The sequence below is a fragment of the Poecilia mexicana genome, unplaced genomic scaffold (genome assembly GCF_051168715.1).
Source record: "Poecilia mexicana isolate PSO_F unplaced genomic scaffold, ASM5116871v1 scaffold_11, whole genome shotgun sequence".
Lineage (NCBI taxonomy): Eukaryota > Metazoa > Chordata > Actinopteri > Cyprinodontiformes > Poeciliidae > Poecilia > Poecilia mexicana.
In genome coordinates, this window is record NW_028263380.1 from 12575390 (window position 1) to 12598094 (window position 22705).

Consider the following 22705-nt stretch of genomic DNA (forward strand, 5'->3'; position numbering starts at 1 on the left):
TTACATACACCATGCAACTCCAGTTTGAAGTCTTTGTCAATGGATGCCAGTGAAGGTGCTGCAATAACCAGAGTTTTCTCAGTTTTTCCGTCACTGGGGAAACAAATTTAGATATTTAAAATATTCCCAGTAGTGAAAAATACAGCCATTAAGCAGAAACTAAATGGGCACCGACCAGCTGCATTTGTTGTTAGGTTATCTTCTTCTATAAAACGCATTTAAATCATGCAACTACTGATTATAGCAAGTATTCAAAGATATATATTTTTTAAGTCAAAAACCAAAATTACAATAAACAGATAAAATGATCCTTTTAATCACTGCAGAAAGTTGTTTTGTGCATTTTTACTGTCACCATATGCCAACCTGACTGCGTGTTCTGCAGGGTCAAAAAGTTAATCAAAGCAATGCTCACTACTGAACACCAGGGGGTGCTGAAGTCCTACAGAAGACTAGTTAATGGAGACTTTCTTCCTCTCTGCTTTCACTTTTAAGTGTAAAAGCATCATTGGTTCTTGTCGGTTCTCTTGCTCCATCTCATAATAAGCCCATTATTCCCTGGCTGAGTACCCAGGATTACACAAGTATTTTGCTCGTCAGAGAATGATGAATTGATTTCCTATAAACAGCCCCGTTTCTTTAATATTCAAATTGCTGTTTGCTACTTCGCCACAGAAAAAGGTTTCTGCTGCAGCGGATGGCATCTTCCTGTAATATTTCCTCATCACAGCTCTCTGTACTGTCAATGACATCAGCGTCGGGTTCAGAGGAAACAAAGAGGCTGGGTGATGCAGACATGTGACCTCATCAGTCAAACCATGGCACTTTATTCTCTTCACACAGTGCATTTCCTTAAAACACAATATATATATATATAATTTAATAACAATATAAAACTCCATTTGTGTATATAAATTATGCATTCAGTACAGCAGCTCTTATATTCTACTAAGCTTTGGTACAGTGGAACATTTATCTGTGAGTGAGGCTATGTTGTGAGTGTGGGAACAGCGAACCCACACCGTCAGGAGGAAAGAGGGTGAAGGTAAGGGAGTGCGAAAAAATGCATTTGCATTGAAAAAAAGAAAAGGGGAAAAAAAAAAAAGAAAACAGTGTGCGTGCGTGTGACTTGACACAGGAACCAAGGTATTGTCGCACCATCAATACTGCATGTTCCAAGCAGGTGCTCTGAGGTTGGTGCAGCTACTGTGATGAGGAGGTGGGGGAACCACGCAGCAATACCCCACGTCTCCAACTCCCCCAGGCCCAGCTTTGCTTTGAGGAAAGGGCACCGAAGCGCCTCCCTGCAGGGGGGCAAGACGCGCAACGTTAGGGCAGATCATTTTTACATGTTGTGTTAGAACAAATGGATGAGTCAGTGGGGGCGAGACAGGAAGTTACCTGAACCATGCTACACTGGTGGGAGGCAACTGGTGTGTATGTGCCTAGCACAGGCTGAGGGTGGGTGTGGGAAGACTGCTGCACCCTCACAGCAGGGGGGTAACCTGCTGCACACAGACGCACCACTGGGATTATTAGGAGCCGATTTCATCACAGAGATAAAAAAACAGTGGGCAACACAAATGTTTTGACATTTTTCTTAACACTGTGAGTTGGGCTGGGCTATTGTCATATCACTGAGTCTTTTATGATTATTACAAATACATTTTTAAATGTATTAAAAAGTTTAGCAGCAGTTACTGCCATTCATGCTGAAATAAAAAAAACATACTGATTATTAGTCACATTATTGAGTGATAGGTTTCAATTACTTATGAAGAATATTTTTGCTGTATTCCTCTTCATAAAGTGACAAGTTTTGTCTATTTATAATGAGATTTGGACATCATTGCATATTTAAATTTACTTGATTGTATTCTGTCTGTGTAATTACTTTTACCTTCACTCAATATGTTTTGTCTTTTTTGTGACTTCACTGACCAAAAATAAGCTACTTTTTTTTCCTAATAAGTTAATATTAGACGACTAACTTTATCCTATAGTCAGCTACTTAAAGTATCCTGCATGTAGTTTGCCAACTACATTTTTAAGGTAATAACCTTTAAGTAACAAATGATCTTAAAAATAGTGATAGTTTTTTTTTTGTTGCTTTGTCAAGTTTATTTGTGTTATTTATTTTTTTGGGACAGAAGGTATTTTTAAGCAGTCGAATCTGGTTCATTTGTAAGTGTAGTGGCCTTCTTTCAGCAAGCTGACGAGCAGTGTGCAACAAGCTAGTTAGTTGTAATAATCAGACAAAACTCTGGTCACTCGTAGTTTCTTTAGCATTTCATTATAAGGACTGTGATGCTTTAAAACATAAGACCTTCACCTTCGTAACTTCATAAGATCTCCTGCTTCATATTTCCTTCAAACACCAAATTAACACTGAATTAAAAAAAAAAAAAAATGCTGGTAAAGTATTTAACCAGCAGGGATCAGGAGGTCGAACCGTGTCCTCGCTATGATGAAAAGAAACAGCAGGAAAAGAGACCGGTTCACTGTGAGACCCTCAGACTACATCTCTGACAGTGTAACGGCCCCCTCCTCTACTGCTGCAGTTTGCTCTTCTTCCACCAAAAAAAAAAAAAAAAAAATCAGACAAGAAAGAAAGAGGAAGTACCTGCTGGTTGTGCTGCTGAGCTGCGGACATGTTGGGAGGGCGAAGCGGGCCTGAATCCAGGCTGGGCTGAGGTAGGGTAAACGTACACAGGCACCTATTGGGCGACATCATTGCTGCTGAATATATACACTTCCAAGTCTAAAGAGAAATATACAAGGCAGAAAAAAGTGTTTGCCTTTACCTGTGGTGAGGGCTGGCAGTAGCTGGGCAGGTTAGGAGGGGCAGGAGCTGCATAGATGTAACCCTGACTGGGAGGGTAGATGGGAGCGGCGTCTGCTGTCGACGGGCAGCTCACCGTCACATGAGCAAACTGTGAGGAGAGATCTTCAACCTGTCAAGTCCAGAGAAAGGAGGTCAGTACACACAGACACACACAGACACGCACAGCGGGCCACTCAGTGATACATACTGTTGAGTATGGCTGTGAGGGAGTGACAGGTAACATCTGGGGAGCTGAGTAAGAGACAGACGAGTACTGAACCACCTGAGAGACGGATGGAGACACAGATAAACATGAGCGTGTCAGTGTGATCGTGTCTGGCATGTGTGACTTCAGTCGTTTTCCCGCGTACGACAAAAAAATGGTTTCTCTACCCCATTTTCCCATCCTGATGTCTAGGTTCCATTTACAAAACCAGCCTGTAGCAATCTTTTTAATAAATTCATGGAAAACTGCAGTTTTTAATATTTTAAACTGAAGGTCAGGGTCAAAGAACTTTGGAAGGTTGAGATTGGAGGGGGGGGAGTGTGTTTGTGTGCACTGCAAAAACACAATCCGAGTAATTTTGGTTTAGTTTCTAGTGCAAAAATAAATTACAACACAATGTGGAAGCTTTTAAGTAAATACTGTCTTAATATTGATGAAAAGGTACGAATTATACATTAAATAATCAGCCAGTGGAACAAGACACTTTACCCATTTTATACCTTATAATATGGGAGAAATGTCTTTCTGACATAGCTGGGTTTTCCAGTAAAAACCCAGCTGTGTCATAATGTTTTTATTGGAAAAAACATTATGGGTTTTTTCCAATAAAACCCATAATGCCTTGTTCTTCTCAAAACATTACGGGAAAAATGTCTTGTTCCACTGGCAGATTATTTAGCATATAACTAGTCCTTTTCCATCAATATTAAGGAATTATTGACCTAAAAGAAACTCACATATCGTGCTGAAAAGTTACTTGTTTATTTTTTTGTCTCATTTCAGATGTACTAAGATATTTGCAGTGGAAACTAGACCAATAATACTTGTAAGAGTTCATGTTTTTGCAGTGTGTCATGTATGATGTCAGTGTTTTCCAGGTGTACGAGTCAGAGAAATAGTTGCAAAACATTTCTAGGTCATATTTCCTATCCTAATATGCAGTTTCCATTTATAAAACCAGCCTGCTCTAGAAATCTTTTTAATAAATTCATGGAGAACTTTAGTATTTTGTAGGTTGGGTCTGGAACAAAGTGTGTGGAAGTAAAGTCCAGTAAAGTGTGTCACCTGCTGCTGAGGCGGCAGAGTCTGGCTACTGATTGGTTGCTGACTATCTGGAGGGTTGTACACAGCTGGGCTTCCGTCAGGGTTCAGGAAAGGTTGCCCTGTGAGGTTAAAGGTTGAATATGAGGAACGTGAATTTGCTGTTGACAGAACGATGCGATGTGTGTGTGTGTGTGTGTGTGTGTGTGTGTGTGTGTGTCATGTACCAGTAAGAGGGTTCACTAGTATGCTCCCTGGTGGAATGCCGTTCTCCGCAACGTAGCTGTGAACCGGCTCCTCGATGATGGGAGGAGGCGGAGACGGGTGCGCACAAGGGGGTGGCAGTCTGTAAAGTGAGATGGAGCCTGACGGAGACGAAGAGAAGAATGCAAGATGAACAGCAGATTTCTCACAATTATAAAAAAAAAAGAGAAGAAGTTGTGCTAAAAACAACCTCTTCCGCAGCGATGACGTTTTTTTTTTTTCCCCCCTTCTCCAGAATATGTGAGGAAGACTGGAGGTGTTGCGTGAAAATTTACAGCTCTGGTGTGAAGATTTGTAGATTGGAGTTTAATTTTCACACCAGAACTTCGACTTTTTGTTAATTAGACGCTGCTGAATAAAAGCTGATAATTTATAAACAGCGAGCCCCGCGCGGGCACACGTGACGGTGATGAAGCCTGCGCCTCTCTTTCCGTGTGCACAGGTGTGGAAGAGTGAAGCCCCCTCATCTCTGATGACTGAGTTTACACCTCAGTGAGACGAGCGATAACTGCTGAAAAGTTACTAAGTGATTTTTTTTTTTTTCTTCTCCGAAGCTTGAAATAAAAACACACCTGATCGTGTGTCCCAGCTCTGACCGGAAGGCTGGTGGGCTTTCACCGCTGGACTCGTCCATTGGAAGGACGAGTCTGAATCTGTGCTGCTCCAAGGTGGGGGGTCGTTGCTATAGCAATAGTCGGTCTCGATGCTGCTCTGCTTGCTGCTGCCCGTCCAGCTGGAGCTCGAGTTGGCACGGCTTTTCCTGTCAGGCAGTCATGAGACATTCTCATCAAAACCGATCAGATCTTGGATTATTTGGATTTCTTGGAAGTAATGGAAGTATTACTAATAATAAAAAAAACATGTTATTTATATTACGAGTTGAGGCAAAGTTACAATGTGACTTTGCCTCAACTCTGAGCTGAGAGAGCAGCTACGGTAAAACAAACTGGAACATTTTAACAGAAAATATGTTTATGGAGACATTTGAGCCTCTTTTACGGATGTATTTCTAAGACAGCAGTCGAGAGATTTACCAAAAGCTGCAAAAAATTTCAAATCCAGGATATTACATAAAGTAAAAACATGAGCAATTTTTTTTGTTTTCTAATCAGCCTTCCTGTTATCAGCTGAAAATCTTGCTCTCTTTCTCGTTCTCAAACCCCCATAGGCATGTCTGGACATGTAGAAAACACAGTTTCTTTTTAGATGCTTTATTAAATCTCTATAAATCCTCTGGCTTCACTTTGTAGCACCTCACTGGTCCTGAAAATTGCTAACCTCAGTCCGTTCATGTGATCTGAAAGGAGCATGATGAGAACATATTCACTGAAGACGGTTTTCAGACCACCTTCAGAGGAGTTTGAAGAAAATCTCCTCTCAGTGCAACACTCGTATCTGCACAGTCTGTCCAACGGCACATTTAAGAACCACCTGCTGACATATTACTCCTCACGGCAGCATTGCAGAAATGTCTCCTAGTAAAAAATCGTCCGTGAGCGATTTCTATTTTTAACAGAAACGATCTTCAAAAGAGAAAAAGAAATAGCAATATTGGAAAAATAATGACCACCTTTTATTAACGTTTCATTTTAAAAATTACTTTCCAATCATCAATGGAAAATTTACTGACATTACAGTGTCAAACTTCAAACTTTCCAAATGGTGTTTGGACAGGTTGCAGTAGCTTTGGTAATTAGGTCCACGTCTAATCTTTAGCTGATCTGTCAGGTGGGAATCTTGAATCTTGACCTTTAGACTTGTCTACTCCTGATCAACTGGAACCAATATCAATACCAGGTCTAAACTGGGAACATAGAGCCTCCTTTACACAGCAAGAACTTTTCCTGCGAGGAGTCTCACTTGCTGATTGGAAAAAGATTTGATTTTTACGTTTCCAGCCAGCCAGTAACCGGTCAGGGCTAATCGAGCTGAAAATGGTCCAATTCCAGTCAGCAGTCTGTTTCCCTGTGAATCTCTGCCTACATGCAGCATGTAATAAAGGGATCAGGCCATCATCCATTAACTCACCAACGTTTTAAAGACTTTATGTACTTCCAGGAATCTTCGACACTGACGCACACAAAGGAATAAAACAAGATCTAGCTCTTGCTGCAGATTCTGAAAAGCCCTGCGCCAGCCATGCTGACCAGATTAAGATGATAAATGGCTCCATGTTTGCAGCGAGCGCTTTACCTGAAGAGCTGTCTTTTCCTCTGGGTCTCCACGTATGAATTGTACTCCTCCACGTCCCTGCACGCACACAGGCGTATATTAATGTCCTCATCTAAATATAATATGCTGAAAGTTACATGGAAAATATACACCTCAGGCAAGGTTACCTGCTTTCTGCATGGCCGCTCTCCTGAGTGCAGAGTGGCTGCAGTGATAAAAAAAAGAGGTGCAGAGGAGAAATTAACTCCAGTCCATTCCGTTCTTTTTCTTTTCTTTTTTTTGTCATGTCCCGTTTAGTTCCTCTCGATCTCTTTCTCTCACCTCTTTGTTGAAAATTCGTTCTCGTGCCCTTTGGTACTCTTCTTCTCTCTCCTCCATCGACTTACTTTGCCTCTCGCGTGAAGGGTGGTGGCGACCCTGTTAGGGAGGGGAATGGGGAAAAAGAGGTCAAGGATAGACTGCGATCAATGTCAGCTTTGAAGATAATTTCCTAGAGCAAAGTTAGACCTGGTCGTCCAAATTGTCCCTCTTTAATAGTATCTTCAGAGGGAGTGTGTCTTCGGTCTTGTCCTTGTGAACCATGTCTGAGAAGCGCTGCTCCGGTCTGAAGCAGACAAATATTCAAATGTATCAGTTCACACCGATATGCAAGTGGCCACAGGGAAACACACAGATGGTTTTTTTTAGAGCTTACATGCGCGTGTTGCTTGTCCTGTTGATGATGACCGACTTGCCTGTGTGGTCCACATTGTGCTCCATGCCAAAGTAGGCCGCCACCCGATGGACCAGCATGCGGTGGTAGGACGACATTTGAGGGAACTTCTTAAAGGAACTGAGAGAAAGAGGAGGATGGAGATGAACTACGACCTCCAGAGGTGGTTCTGGTGGTGGAGGATTATGGATGTTAGGCCACAATGCCCCAAAAAAGTGATCCATAAGTTGTGCCTAGGTTTGCGTTTTACTTAATTGCATGTGTAGTCAGTGATAACATGGGTTGTTTACAATTTGGTGCTAGATTGAAGGAGAATGGTAGTTTTACTTAAAGATTTGTAGAACCTCTCTACCTGTGCATTAAATAGAGACACCGAAACACACACGCTACTTCACATGGACTCACCTATTGCTGAAGATGAAATCAGTCATGTCCTGCTCCAGTTTCAGCAGTGTCAGACGGTCTCTGGGGTTGCTGTTGAGGGTGTCCTCAATAAACTGGTCCAGATCTGTGCCGGTAGAGTCGGTGTATTCCACGCTGGACTCTGAGAGACATGGAACAACACAAACTCTTATGTCGCAATAACAAATGCCCGCATTTATTATCACATTTAATTACTTTTCAAATTTATTTGCTTTCCACTTGTCTCTTTGTGAGGCGTCTGCCTCACACACACCTTTAGACAGTGGTGGTTTCTTTGGATCGGGGCTGTTCTCCTGCTCCTCGTCCCTACTGGAGGTCCTCTCGTTGTCATGGCAGCTGGATGGGATGTTTGTGTCTGGAGATACCTGAAACAGAAGAAAATAAAGAGTAATTTGAGCGCCGCGATGAGGCTACGGAGGGAGCCGGAAGGTTATGAGATGTGTACGTCTCCTACCTTGGTTTCTTCAAACGGTGAGGACTCCTCGCTGAACGCCATGCTTCGCACCAACTTTCCTTTGGGCTGAAACACATACACAAGCATTATTACAAATTCATAGGGCTCACTGCAATCGATATCCCAGTAAAAATGAATAATGAGAGGAGGCGCAACTTTAGCTTACCTTGAATTTTTTCTTTGGTATCACCTGGTTACAGTGTTCCTGCGGGCAAGGGAACAATTTATTACCAGGACCTCGTAAAATGAGCGGTGTTAGGGAGAAAGATGAATCATATCGGCGTTGTTAATTAGCAGGATGTGTATGTTAAATGTCACTCACCTGCTGCTGGAGCTTCTTAATGTCAGTGTGACACTCCCCACCCCCCTTCTGACTGCAGAGGGGTAGACATGGCGACAGGGAGGGGTGGCTTTTTGTGTCACAGGGTTTTGCAAGGACATCTGCACTCTCTACGACCGCCTCCGTCATCCTTCTGAAAAAAACCCAAAAAAAAACCACACAAAACCGCAAGCCCTGTTTAGCCAAATAATGACGCATTTGTGCATTTTATTACCATTTAGAGAAATATTTTTGGCTAAATTCTTACCCCGTCCCTACCTGTGTGGAATTGTTTACTGGAGAGCCTTACGAGTGAATGATGGGGTCATATATCCCATGTTCCCACAGGGCAGCAAGAAATGCAATTATCACGTCCGCCTCTGCTCGGCTTCGCTAACGTTCTCCTCTCTGCAGGCCCCCTTCAGTGGTCAATGGAAAACAGCCTGAAGAAATCAGAAAACATAAGAGAGAGAGAGGGGGGAAAAAAACTCTCAGCAGTTATTGTATGACAGAATCACCGCCGCACGCCTGTTTCAAACGGTAGCCGGAGCATAAAAGCCCGCCTGCAATCTTGTGTTCGTTTGTGTATGAACCTCTGTCGGCACTTCCAGAAAGCTCTCCTGGCTTGACGGCTAATTGCAGTCTTCCAGCAGTAATTGTTTTACTCTGCGTCTTCAACGCACGCGTACGAACGAGCCTTGTGCTCGGAAGTGAAACCTGCCTCACGCATGCACGCTATGTTGGTGCGCTTGTGCGTTTTAAACCACGTCCTTGAGCTTTTCTTAGAAACAGCAGCTGCAGAGGAAAGAGAGAGAGTCAGAGCATCATCTGATCCGGCGACGCTGATATTCCCCCGAATGCCGAGCCGAATCCCTGATCCCTGTGGCGAGACAATCGGAGGGGACCAGAGGAAAGACGCACAAGCCACACACAAAGGAGGCGGCATTCCGGCATCTTTTCTAAAGCGGGCGCAGTCTGCTGTAACACGCCGCTCCGGGGGACGATTCGGCCTGCAACACCTGAGAGGGAATAACGAGCTGAGAGGATGCCGAGTCCCACAACATGACTATTTAACAGCTGAACGCAGTTTACTTCCCATTGGCATCTCAGTGCGGCATAAATAAAAAATATCATTGACATTGAAATCTCGGCATGTGGTGGTCTAAAAATTTACATTATAAAAGGGATTGGCTGTAGGACTGTTGCGTAAACATACATTATGTATAATCCAACCTTTTACAATCGAGAAGAAATTCACCGCAGCTGCACCAACTAATCGGCCACACACAGGAATCAGATTATTTTTCAGATGGTGATCAGTTGGGGTCAAACGTTGAAAAAAAATTGTGCTTTTCCCACCTGTTCAATAAATATATTCAAATTAAGAATTGCCACCATTTTTGGTCTATAAAGACATGCAAAACATAAGATAATGATTATTGACATATAGATCGCTAAATAAATGGGGCTATCTACTCGGATTCAAAACTACCTTCTTGATCAAAGAGCCTGCACACATTTTTCCTCTCTTATTTATTTTGGTTCTGAATTGGATAAAAACCGAACAGATCGAACAAAATCCAAAACTGTTATTGGCTAGATACAATAACTGTATTAAATACAGCCGCATTTAATAAACTCGAATATGCAGTTTAAGGAGGCTCATTTGTTGCACTGAAAGTATCTTTTGAAAATAACAGCCTTAAACATACTTTTCATTACACCCACATTTCTGTATTAATAATGTTTTTATTGGTCTGATGTAATATCCTGCTCTAGGAAATTAAATGTCGCATTTTTTTTGAGCTGTAAGCAAAAAATTATAATTAACAGAAATAAAGGCTTGAAAACATCACTCTGTGTGTAATTTTAATAATACTTAGTGAGTCAAGTTACTAAAATAAACCAAGTTTTCTATAATGCTGTATTATACTGAACATAGGAGGTTATTTCTGACCTGCCAACACAGAAGTTTTGTAAGGATAATAAGACATTTAATAATAATAATAATAATAAAAAAGACTAATGAGTTTTTCACCAGCCATTCAGTTGGAAGCTGATTGGTTCTGATCTCTGTGCATCTTTATTATTAACCAGAAATCAAACCAAAGACCACTAAGATCCCCGTATTTCCCAGTGAACAAGATACTGACAAAGATTCACACAGAGACGGAATAATCAGGATTTAACTGGACAGGAGTGTCCAGCTAATCCCAATTCTGACCGATTCTATTGCTCTTTTTCTACATAAAACAGAAAAGCTGGGGTGTAGGTTCGCTGACAAATACTTTTGAATCCAGCAGAAAATGAACAACATACATATAAAATTTTATTTTTATCTACCTAAAGTAGTATCACTATACATGTTGTTGACTAATGGATTTATAGACCAAACACTGTGGGAATTCTTAATACTGATGAGTTGAATAAACAGTGAAAATCTGATTTTTTTCTGAATTTGACCTGATCAGATCAGATTAATCAAAGCAATAAAGCTCCTGCATGCCCCTCTAGCTGGTGAAGTTTCACAGTTAACAAAAGACTAATAAAGATCCAAATCTGGCTTTGTGTGGCGGTCTACTGCAGCCTGTGTAAAGAGGAAATGGTTGAGAGCTGTATAAACAGTCCAGAAGGACATAATAAGGTTGGCGGGCTCCCTAATGTGCTGCTGGCGAGTTCTTGCTGAGCTGTCCATCAGCCAAACACACACCAGCTCCATGAACGCTGCTGCCCTGTGGTCAACCCTGACCCCAGACCTCACAACGCGAGAGGGAGGGGAGGGGTTGAGGAGAATCAACACATCTCCTTTAATTATGACGATCAAAGAGAATCTGGATGTAAACCAGGAGGAGGCATGCTGGGGCTGGATTAGGCCTGTGAATTTACACCAATAAGAGATGACACGAAGAAAGACAAGAGGAGGAAGGCTATGGAGCAGATGAATTAGATGGGAAAAGATGAAGAGAGACGAGCGAGAGCGTTTTGCAGGGGGTTTTAAAGGTGAAAGATGAATGAAAAGAGGCGATGGAGGAAGGAGGGGAAAAAAAAGTGAGGAATTGGAGATGGAGAGGCTCGCAGCGACACTCCTGCTTCCAGGCTTTTCAGCCGACGGCAGTGAAGAGGGGATTAGAGCGCAGCCACCGGTTTTTGAGCTGAGCGCTGCAGAAGTGGCCGGCCGCCCGGGGAGAAGGTGTGACACGATCATTAGCGTGTGACGGATGGCGGCGGGAGGCAGGGAGCACCAGTTCCCGCTACATCATCATCCATCTGCTGCTCTCTCCGAAGCCTCTGAAGCCTCGGAGCCACTCGCCCACCGGGAAACCTTTTTTCTCCGGCCAAAAGCTTTCCGACTCATCTACCCACTGACATGCAGGCAGGACGGGGGAAACATATCCAACAGATGCTTTAAGCTCCTAAACCTGCTGCAATCCTTTTTGTAATTAAAACCCCTAAAAGGAAAACAAAAATTCACCTATCAATAGCATATCGCTTCTATTGTTTACCACTGTAGCTTGGCTGCTTAGATTTGTCACCCTGAACTCTTGTACTTGTAAATATTTATATCCATATTTGCCGACTGCAGGTTCCTTTATCATCGTCCCACTCCATCGCATGAAACGCATAAAACAAGAAATCCTTACCGCCTCGAGTCAAAGAGGCTGCTGTTAGTGTTTTCTCTCTAAGGGCCTGGCTGACTCTAAAACAAGATCTTATTTTATTTTTCTCCTCAGCCAGGGAGCTCATTAGGAAACGCTGATTCCAAAACAGTAATTGTGAATTTCGAGGCTAACTCTGACCCATAACGTTTATGGGCTTTCTTCTAATTGGGGGTGCGGGAGGGGGAAGACACAATACATTTTGTGTCATCATTTCAATTTCAGTTTTGCTGGTGTGTGTGTGTGTGTGCACCTTTTGAATTTTCTCCGCACGAGTTTCATTTTCATTTCCTTTTTGCTGCAAACCCACAGCAGAGTAACGCGTTATCTCACACCGCACTTTAAAGACGACTGAAGAGCCAGCAGTAAGTAGGTTGCACATGTTAGATTTAGGTTATACTGTCCTGTCATCAGCACCTGGCCAGCCGCACCAGTCTTATCACGAAGGTGAAGGTGACTTGTGGTTTCCACAGCTGCGTTGCTCTGCAGCTGAACTCAAACCCCAGATAGGGAAAAAACGCAGACCATATACGTAAGCGCAACTCAGCAGGGTGGCAAGAGCTGCCGCTTCTGCTGCTTAGAAGGGGAAGTTCGCAAAAACACCTGAGCTCTGAAAAAAAATAAATTCAGAAATATAGACGGCAGTGTCCTAATGTGCAGGATTATTATCGCAAGGTTTGTGCATTTGCACGTCGACAACATAATCAGCCTGTTGCCGCTGCAGTAGGTGGTCACACCGGACAGACGATGGTTAAGACGGTCACAGATGAAAAAGGAATGAGTGAAGAAGAAATAGATTTAATGAACACTGCAGTGGCATCACCAAAGGACAGTGGCAAAACGTTATTATGTGCAATGTTCTTATATTAATGATTATTAATTCAACAGAAAGAAGATTAAGCATCAATTAGTTGAATATAATATTTATTTATTCGCACAGCAGTTGTTTTCACAGCATGACACTTTCTACTATCTGCTCCCTCCAAACCAGTGTCATAATAAAACTCTCACTACGTGGCCACAGCTTTCAAATCGTCCCCTGCCTCAATGTTTTCGCCATTGCAAAACTCAACAGTAATGATGTCACTTGGATCATTTTCTAACATTGTGCAGCTTTGTTCTGGTAGCCAGAAGGCGTAAATGGGTCACAGATCACAATCTCTCTACTCAGACATACAAAACTGCAGCAAAAAAAAAAAAAAAAAAAAAAAAAAGATAGTTTCGTGTTCTTTTTATGTCCTCGATAGTCCAGCAGATTTTGTGCATACTTCTGTAGAGTTGAACTATTTTAGTGTGTTTCTAACTGAAGGTTTATTTTGTGTGTCTGTTAGTCAGTTTTGACAGCCACTATAGTCTTATCTTGATCTTTTCATATTTAACTTTAGCAAGTAAAGGGTTTTTGTGTCTTTTTCGCTATTTGAGATCTCTCCCATCCATAGTTACAACTATGTCTCTGTCTCAGACACATATGATGTTTCTGAATTTTAAGTGTTTGCGCCCCTGGGCCTGTGTCAGTAACCCATGCTCGGCTCATTTACTAGAAGGATGCAGGGGGTCGGCTCACACGAACAGGTGGCACCTCTGCGGCTTCCTGTTGACCCGCATAACTAGACGGATAAGTGCTCGGGAAACGATCTCTCTGGGCTCTGTTTGGGTACGGGTGTGACCAAGACGAAGCTGAGCTGAGCTGAGCTGAGCTGACACACCGGGCTATTTTTACACCGGTCTAGGAGGGAGCGGACCTCCTGCTCCGGGACTTCACAGCGCTGCTGTTCGGGCGGGTGAAGGATGTACAGCTGCGGGGGGCTGGTTTCAACCCACCAACGGAAACACTCATTGATGCAATCAAGCTTTATGTACTCTCACTTGAGCAGGAATAATAATATATTAATATATATTTTAAAAAAAAGGCAGAGGATTCGGAGTAGGGGACGTCTTTTTCAGGGTATAACAAACCATTCAGCGGAGCCGCTGAATGATACAGACAGACAGCGAGCTGCGGCTGAGCTCCGCTAGCTGGAGTCAGACCTCCAGACTTCCCCCGCCGTCACGTCATAGTTTCAGCTTAAAAAAATCGTAGCATTACCACTCCAATTAAAACAACTCGAGAGAAAATAACCAAAGAATTGAAAAGAAAGCGAGCAGCGTCGATGTCATCGCCCCTCTCTCCCCCGCGGAGCGACCGTTAGTCAGCTTCGTCGCGGTGACGATCGACCGTTAGCTTACCGTGAGGTGACGCTCCTCCGCCGGGTTCCTGCCGGTGCAGCCGGTGCCGACCGCCGCTTCTGTACACACCGCGTCTGTTGACTGAAGGGCTCTGTCGCTCCTCCCCAGCCTTTTGCTCGTCTCCGTGTAGGCAGGCAGGAGGAGCAGGGGGAGGAGAAGCAGCAGCAAGAGGAGAAGGAGGAGGAGGAGGAGGAGGACGGGCGACAGCTCTGAACCCCGAGCCACGCGCCCACACACACACACACACACGCACACGTTAGGAATGCACGAGCTCCTGTCTCTCCACGCGCCCTGAAAGCCAGCTCCTCTCTGCGCATCTATCCACCTGCATTCACCACTTTATTTAACCTTTCAGACCTTTAGTTTACTGCCATTTATCAGCTTTTTTTTCTCTTTTTAAATTTGTTTTATTTTGTTACTTTTCGAGCAGAAAAAGTGACTTTTTATTTGGATCTAGCAACATAAAGTCGTGTGATTGTTTAGGATAAATGGTTTCTCAATTTTTAAAAATTCAGTCCCATATGAATCAGTTAACAGTTAATTCATTTTACCTGTGTTTCTGGAGTTGCTTGTGGCCAATCAACAAGCAGTTAAATAGACAACTCTTTACATCTAGGTTTTCGTCCTCAATATTCCACAGATGCTCCTTACTTCTTATTGAGCAGTTCAAATAATCATTGTAGCTAAAACAGTTAAGTCTTAAAAAATACATGTTATTCTTCAACCATGATGTTCTAATGCTGAAATTATTAAACATGAACTTTTCAAAGAACAGCTTAGAGTGGTTTAGATCATATTTTATGAAACTTGGTCAAATTCAATCTTATCAGTAGTGAGAAATTGTAATTTCGAAAACGAATAGATGTGTACCACAATTAAGGTTTGGTTATTGGTAAACTTTGTTGTAGGTTATGAATTATCAGCAATATTCCTGTGCTGATAACACAGTTTTATTTATAGCTGGTGAGGACATTGAAATCGCAATGATTATCGTTATTCGATATATCATGCATCTAAAACTTTAAACTATGCCTTTGTAGCTCTGGCTATTAAGTCATCATCCCAGAACCAGAACAGCTGTCTTATTCTTACCGTTTTTTTTGTTTTGTTTGTTTTTCATTTTTCCCCAATCAAAACTGACTAGGTTTTCTGTCCTTGCTACATCAAAACAGCCCTACAGAGTCTGTACAGGTCAAACACATGAAGTTTGTGGTTGTAATGTGATGTGACATTTGAAAAAGTTGAAGGGTTGTGGTTACTTACTGCATGTGCAAGCAACAGAGCGAGAGAGATGTAATGGTTTTCCTAGATGGCAGTTATTAACTTAGTTGTATGCAAATCATAGAGGTGCAAAAATAAATATTCATTCATTCATTCTTGGTAAAATAAATAAACATGTTTTAGCCTGTATCAGGTTGTAACATGATTGAACTCTAAACTCAGGTCTTGAGAAACACACAACAGACAGAGAAATGTTAAGTACACCTCATGAATGATTTTATCAGTCTCTCACATTACTGCGAACAAATCCGGCCCACTCTTATTTATAACACTTAAAGCATGAGTAAAGGTGAAATTAGTCTGTCAGCTTCCTATTTTTATACACATTAATATTATTACAAATGCTGGAGCCTTTTTTTTTTTTTTACAGATATTGGAAATAAATCAACCTTGGAGTGGGGTGGGGGGCATTCCAGAAACTACTGTGGTCTTAAATCTGTCTATAAAATCCCTGGATCTAATCCATCCATCACTTTAAATAAAAACCAGTCTCACATTTTAACTTCTACTATGATAGAGGCAGTGGTTTATTTATTCTGTGTTATGCTTATGGATTAAGCGAGTAATTGAAAATCTACTGCAACTCAGTGTTGCCGCAACAAAAGCTGCATTTAATTACAGAGACAAGAGCCACACACATACAGCCTATTGTATGATAATAATTACACAGCCTATTATGTCACAGTTTGGTTGTTTTACCTTGATGAATCGCAGACACACGGCTGCCTGCTTGTTTCAGTTCATTCAGAGGCAGGGAAACTGAGAACTGGAGAATCAATGTGTCTATTTGCCCTGTTGGTTCAATTTACAGTTTTATTATGTCTTTGTTTGTATGTAGTGTTTTGTTTTTACTGTCATTTTTATTATAGTTTCCTTGTTTTTAGTGTGTTTCTTATATCCCTTTTCCTTTACCTTCCCGTGAAGCTTTTTAAATTACCCCGCGTGCGATTAGCATGTGGCTACACAAGTAAACTTAACTCTTCCCGATGGCTCTTAGGACATTTACTGCATTAGTTTTTCTAAAGCAAGATATTGTGTTTCATGCAAAGAGTTAGTTGGATAATTTGGCTCAAATGATAATCAATCAAACCTTTTGAACAATGTTTTGCTGTCTAGCTTTAGCCAGTCATGCCGCAGCATTGAATCTGTCCTTCTTGTTTTTCTGCAGTTACAGAGCTCTGGTTAAAATCAGGAGGTTTTCTGCTCACTTTGAGAGATTGTTCCCTTTTAGTGCTCCTATCAGTTCTGAGGTTCCTCAGGGAGTCTGGTCAGGTTCATTATTGTTTAGACTACTTTTTGGTAACATTATTGCTCTTTGCATTGTATAACGTATGCCATCTGGTACATTCCTATAGCTCTATACCTTTGAAGATTTGCCTCTTTTCGATGTCCCCCCAAAAAACTCGACTATCAAAATGTTTCATATCTTGCTGTGGATCTTGGACACTTCTAAATAAAATAAACTCTATTCTTGATAGAAACCCAAATGATATCACATTTGCTGTTTAGATTAGACCTGAGTAGAAATGTTTGATCTACACAACAAGCTATCGTGTGTGGCAGAAAGCTAACCCTACACATCACCCAGAATGCGCTGTCCACACTGTGAATCATGGTGGAGGCAGCATCATGATCTGGAGCAGCAGGAACAGGAACGCAAGACAGAGTTGATGGTAAGACGACTGGAGCTTAATACAGGGAAATACAGAAAGATATGAGAAACACCACTTTCCTGGTCACCAACAGTACAACTTAATAGTTTAAGTCCAGACCTAAATCTAACTGTGACTTGACAATATTTGAAAGTTAATGTAGAGACAAACAATCTTGGGGTGGGGAGGGGAGAATGGGAAGGAGAAAAGGAGAAATCAGTCTGTAGACGCATAAAGCTGGTAAAATTGGTGTGAATGACTGTTCTGCAAAATACTGACTCTGAAAGGCTGAACATGCTCCCATCAAAAATGTTGATATTCACGTATATTTATCCTTTAACTTGACAAGTCTGCATCAGTTTTGTGTTAAACTGTCACATATAATCTCAGTAAAACACATTAAAGTTTGTGGTTGCAACATGAGAAAACGCTGAAATGTTTATTGATTGTGAATGCCTTTGCAGGGCACTGTATAAAATATCAGTAGGAAAAAGATATTCCCCCAGTGCACAAAACTAAGTCACAAACTTCATTGCCCCGCAGTGGCAGGAGCCTGGTGTCCTTTTTCAATCTGATGTGTGCACTTACAGCAGAGCCGTCCTGAATCCAAACCATCCAGTCTACTCTTCCTATGGTTTCACCACATCAGACACAAATAATAAGGTATCCTGTTACCCGGCTGACGTCTTATCAAGCCTCATATCTGTACCGCGGCCAGGTCTCTTTTAGAGAAACTATCATGTGTCCGAATGGATGTTTGCTGCTGCAGCCATCCGTCACAGACGTCCGAACCCAAAGGGGGGCACGGCAGCACCTGCTGGGGTCTCCGGATAAAAATGAGCTTGCAGATCTCGTTGTTTGTCTTGCTTTTTTTTTTTTCCTCGCAAAGTCTCCGTCCTAGATTTACAGTTCAAGATTGATTATTAGCTTTTAAAAAAGGACTTAGAAAAAGAGAACACATGAAGTGCCACAGGGCCAAATCTGGGGAGATCTTCAAATCCGATTTAGACACAGAGAATCCCCTGGTAATTAAGCTCGTTTCTGGAGCTTTCCGGTCCTACGGGATGTTTGTTAAATTGCAGAGATGTCAAACGCGGTCCACATCTGGACCGTTTCCTTTTTCTGCTGATTTAGCGCACAAGACACGACGACCTTCTCCACGTGCAAAGAAACCCCAGCAGCAAATTGGGAAATCAAAAACAGCAAAATCCCCATTTTAAGAGGGGATTTATCTGCTGATTCTGACACAGGTCCTCTGTTGGGAAAGCAATTAGGACCCAAATGGGACATCAGCTGAAACACACGCATCTGCGCATAGATGGGAGCACGGAGCCCGGAGACGGCAGACTCATTCACATTTCATTAATTCTACTCTCACGCAGTTCAAAGTCATTCACAGACCCCATTATTCACGGGGAGAAAAAAACGCACACAGGAGAAGCCCAGTGATGAATGTAGTTTAGAGGAGATGAAACGACTTCGCAGCTTCACCCTTTGTCCCAGAATAGAAGATCACCGAACACTTTCTGAAGTTGTTAATATCTACATCGAGTCAGAAGCTATGGAAGATTTAGGGAACTGATTATAGCACAAAAGCAGACAAATCAACAAATTCTCTCATCCTTCATATGATGCTGATCACCAATGAGAGAGCTGAGCCGGAGCGTCTCTGAGTGAATTAACCAACATTTCTCCTGTATGTCCTTATTAAAAAAAAAAGTTAAATCCAGTGAAATAGCTGCTATATTAGCATTATTTGAGCAGGCTGTTTCTTAAACTGTGCTGATGTAGCAGAGGGAATATTGGATTCATTCAAGAAGAAACGTCCGGATTTGTAATCCTCCTCTGAGTAGCAACTCACTTTTGAAAAATCTGATCTACTGCTGCTATTAAATCCTCCAAAAACATTTCCTTCGCTCTATTTCAGCCACTCTGGTTGATTCTCTCCGCAGACTGTCGGGTTGTTGAGAGATTTGCTTCTTCTTCCTCATCCTCACAGATGGTCTCTCAGTGTCTCGTATCCTACTGTTTGGATCTGATTGCAGATCTGATGGTAGGAAAAGCGACTGCAAACTGCTCAGGCCCTGAAGCTGCAAAACAGCTCAGACTCAAACCATTTTCACATAATCTTCTCCCGAAACGCTCGGGTCAAGACCGAAGACGTCTGTAGAGTGGAAAGACAACATGAGCTTGAATGAGATTCACACATTATGGTGCGCTCGCGTAAATATACCAACGTTTTACCAAAGACATTTACACATAAACGAGTCTGAGTAGTTTTGTTTCAATCAGAAGAGCACACATTTTACCAGTTGCTGCTAAAATAATGTAAAGATATCCATTACTGCAATCATAATTTTGTTATCTGAAACATTTATTTATTGTTATTTTGATTGTGTGTATTGAGTAGACACTGTAGTAGTGACTCAATACGGTTGAGCTGTGGTAGATTTTGAATTATTCACTTGATTCATACCTTTTGTGAAGATTATTGTACCTTTTTGCCATTCCTCTCAATATAGAGCCACTCAAAAATATTAATATTAGATAATATTAGTCAGGCTATCTGTAGGCGTAGCTAACCTGTGGTCGGCTGCTTAACACTCGCAGATAGACAACTGTGTTTCAAAACACTATTACTGCACCACTAGATAGTTTCCCTTAGTTTCAACACATGACTGTTTTGCATCCATAAATACTTCAAAAAGTAGCCGAGTTCATCTTCCCAGTGAAGGACACTTCTTCCAGCCAGTTGCCAAGCAGTGCACAGCTGGGAAGGAGTTGGTCTGCAAACGCTTCATCCAGCCCCTTTTTTGTTATTAAAAGGACTTTAAACTGCAGGGAAATTACAACAGAGCAACTCAGCAGTTGTGAAGCTATAACTTTTTAATATTTTGATATAGCTTTGTTTTGATAATCAGCACATGACTGCTCTGTTTTATCTATATTTATTCACAATCTAATTTATTTGGGTTACCAAAGTCATATCCTTTGAATGGTTAACCTCACACTGCAGGCCAAATCTAAAAAAAAAATCTCTTTTATGGATCACGTCTGCCTCAGCAAACGCCCAACAGAATAGAGTATGAAGTCACCTCCATAACAGCGGACAGTAGCTGTAAACCAATACTGTGTAGGATTTGTTGGAGCCCAGATTCGGGAATGACATCACACCTGATTTCAGAGCATTCTAGTAGAAACCAGAAGGATTTGCTATTTGTTGTGATGCTAAACAAATATTAGCATTTCAAGCCACTAAGCGTGCACGTTTCTACGTTATGCTTTCAGATATCAAAGGAACATATTCGCCAGTAGAAGAAATCCCTCGGGTTTTTTTTTTTGGTTTTTTTTGAGGAACAAACTATTAGAAGTGCAAATGAATTATGTTTACCTTCGTCTTTCACAACTCTGTCATCATATCAGGTGTTGAACCTGGGGTTGTTCAACTGATTTTCACAATTGAAATCTCCACTTTAGGGGAAGTTTATGTAGCGTATCTAACTGAAAACAAAAAACGCCTGACTTCCAAAGACAATGCTTCGACATTATTTTAAATCTGATTAACAAAAGTGGAAAATAAAGGAGGACTAATAATAAAGCCTTGGAGGACTCCTCTAAGAATCTTCAAATAGCTAGACGTACAGTTTACCTAGCTGCAAAAACACACTGTGTTCTTGTGGATTATATATGCATTATTATCAGAGTATCTCTGCCTATTCGATGCCTTTATGTAACTTTGTTATTTAGTGAGAGCAGGATGGATTTATGCCATAAAAACATATGTATGTGTCATGTGTTGAGAAGCTAAACCTAACCGAAACAGCAGTGTTACACATTTATTATGAGCGTGTGTATTTTTCTTAAGAGGTTTCAGTGACCTCAATTAACAGAACACAGTTTAAGGTTATTTACTTATTAGTGCATTTCAGCACTTATTCTGCAGATATTTAATAGCAGTTTTGAGTTTGGCTTTACAGCAATTGTGAAATGAAAGGGCAACACATGATCTAGACGTAAAAGTTGGAACCACAAGTTTCAGAAGTGACTGAGCGAGAAGCCTCAGGATGTGCGTCATTTGTAATGTAGCAGACATTTCAGCATGTCTGGATCACCGTTCTCACTCCCACCCCACCACTACACGCACTCACACACATCTACAGGTCGGTTATGGCACTTCACTGATCATTTTACGTCAACACTCAACACATGGGACAATTTTTTTATTATTTTTTTTGCGTGCGCTCAGACAATTTGTCTGCAGACAGCTGGTGTGAATAAAATTTTAAATTTGTTCCGAGAATTGGCACGACAGCAGCAACATGCACAGGGGAGAGACGCGCACAGCTGCTGTTTGAGGCTTCTCTCAGCGCGGTTGGGATTGTGTGTGTGTGTGTGTGTGTGCATGCGTGTGTGTGTGTGAACATGGGGTCGAGACTCAGCGGCGCTTGAATACGCGTGCACAGAAATATCGCTGTTGTGGCTTGTTAGGTAACACACTCATCAGAGAGAGGACAGCTGAGTGTGTGTGCGTGTGTGTGTGTGTGTGTGTGTGTGTGTGTGTGTGTGTGTGTGTGTGTGTGTGTGATACAGTTACATCAGTTCCAGCTCTTCAGCGAGGTGTAGAAATGTCTGTTTAAAGGCCTGACTGGAACAGGGATCAGAGCCGCTATGTCCTTTAGGGAGCCAGCAGTTGGTAAACTTACCATCACTCTGCCTTTAGATCCAAGCAGTATATCTTTTGGGTGTCAGGTTTATGTCCAAAAAAAAAAAGAAGCTATTTTACAGTCTTTTTTTTTTTTTTTTTTTAGTAGAGGATGCATTATTAACTACAAAGGCTTTTAAAACGGTTTAATTTCCCCTGGTATAGTTATTGGATAATTTCCTCTCTGGCTGTGCTGAGTCTCAGGTTGGCAGAAAATCTGAAAACAGCAGGAAACATCTATCCTGGCTCTGTCCAAAGGTCACAGAATCAGCGTACCAGGGATGGGTTTTTTTTTTTTTTTAATCAACACATGCCACATGAATTGTTAAATCAATAAGAAAGAACAGGGGTGACTTTTTCCCTTAGCCTCCTCTGCTGCCTGCCTCGCTTGTTAGCATGTGTGTTGACATGGTTTGCTGTGGATTATGTTAAGCAGTCTGAGGTAGTGGGCATCTGATGCAGCGTTTCGAACCAAACCATAACACTGAGTTCTGGGGCGGTTCTCGCTTACATGGTGCCCTTCAGCGAGCCCTCCAACAAAATTAAACAAGGTTCTGAGGAAGGATTGTATGCAGGGTTTTAGCCACATCTTATACTTCTCAGCAGCAAGGAGGGAACTCCCCACTTAATGTAGATGCATAGAGGCAGTAAAGTGGTTTAATGGCACAATTGCAGCAGCCACATAAGAAATATCACCGACTGAACTTTAAAAGCCGTTTCCCCAAATTTAAAATGTCTTATTTTGCCCAGATT

The 22705-nt window shown here is 41.8% G+C and overlaps 1 protein-coding gene across 3 annotated transcripts; it reads right to left on the bottom strand.

Moving 5' to 3' along the window:
• Nucleotides 1–797: 797 nt before the first annotated feature.
• arpp21 (cAMP regulated phosphoprotein 21) lies at nt 798–14891 on the bottom strand. 3 transcript variants are annotated; one of them, XM_088010219.1, is made up of 20 exons: nt 14318–14891; nt 8715–8878; nt 8439–8589; nt 8283–8321; nt 8117–8182; nt 7916–8027; nt 7645–7783; nt 7222–7359; nt 7035–7131; nt 6849–6944; nt 6695–6732; nt 6549–6605; nt 4928–5115; nt 4319–4456; nt 4116–4213; nt 3033–3107; nt 2805–2954; nt 2624–2717; nt 1402–1505; nt 798–1304 (listed from the first exon to the last, which is right to left on the bottom strand). In XM_088010219.1, exons 3-20 carry the CDS (start codon nt 8583–8585, stop codon nt 1161–1163), a joined length of 1920 nt encoding a protein of 639 aa, XP_087866345.1. In that variant the 5' UTR covers nt 8586–8589; nt 8715–8878; nt 14318–14891; the 3' UTR covers nt 798–1160. The 3 variants fall into 3 exon arrangements, with proteins under 3 accessions (XP_087866345.1, XP_014843173.2, XP_087866344.1); XM_014987687.2 differs by having other exon boundaries at nt 1402–1508; nt 14318–14889; XM_088010218.1 differs by lacking the exon at nt 14318–14891 and adding an exon at nt 9029–9534 and having other exon boundaries at nt 1402–1508.
• Between the last annotated feature and the right edge of the window lie 7814 nt (nt 14892–22705).

What these genes read in the sequence shown, in the direction of transcription:
- arpp21 (XM_014987687.2), bottom strand. Translation starts at nt 8,585, where the DNA reads ATGACGGAGGCGGTCGTAGAGAGTGCAGATGTCCTTGCAAAACCCTGT. An exon ending in GATTTCATCTTCAGCAATAG is followed by an intron (nt 7,360 to 7,644) that starts GTGAGTCCATGT and finishes TCTTTCTCTCAG; the next exon opens with TTCCTTTAAGAAGTTCCCTC. An exon ending in ACTAGTGAACCCTCTTACTG is followed by an intron (nt 4,214 to 4,318) that starts GTACATGACACA and finishes TTAACCTCACAG; the next exon opens with GGCAACCTTTCCTGAACCCT.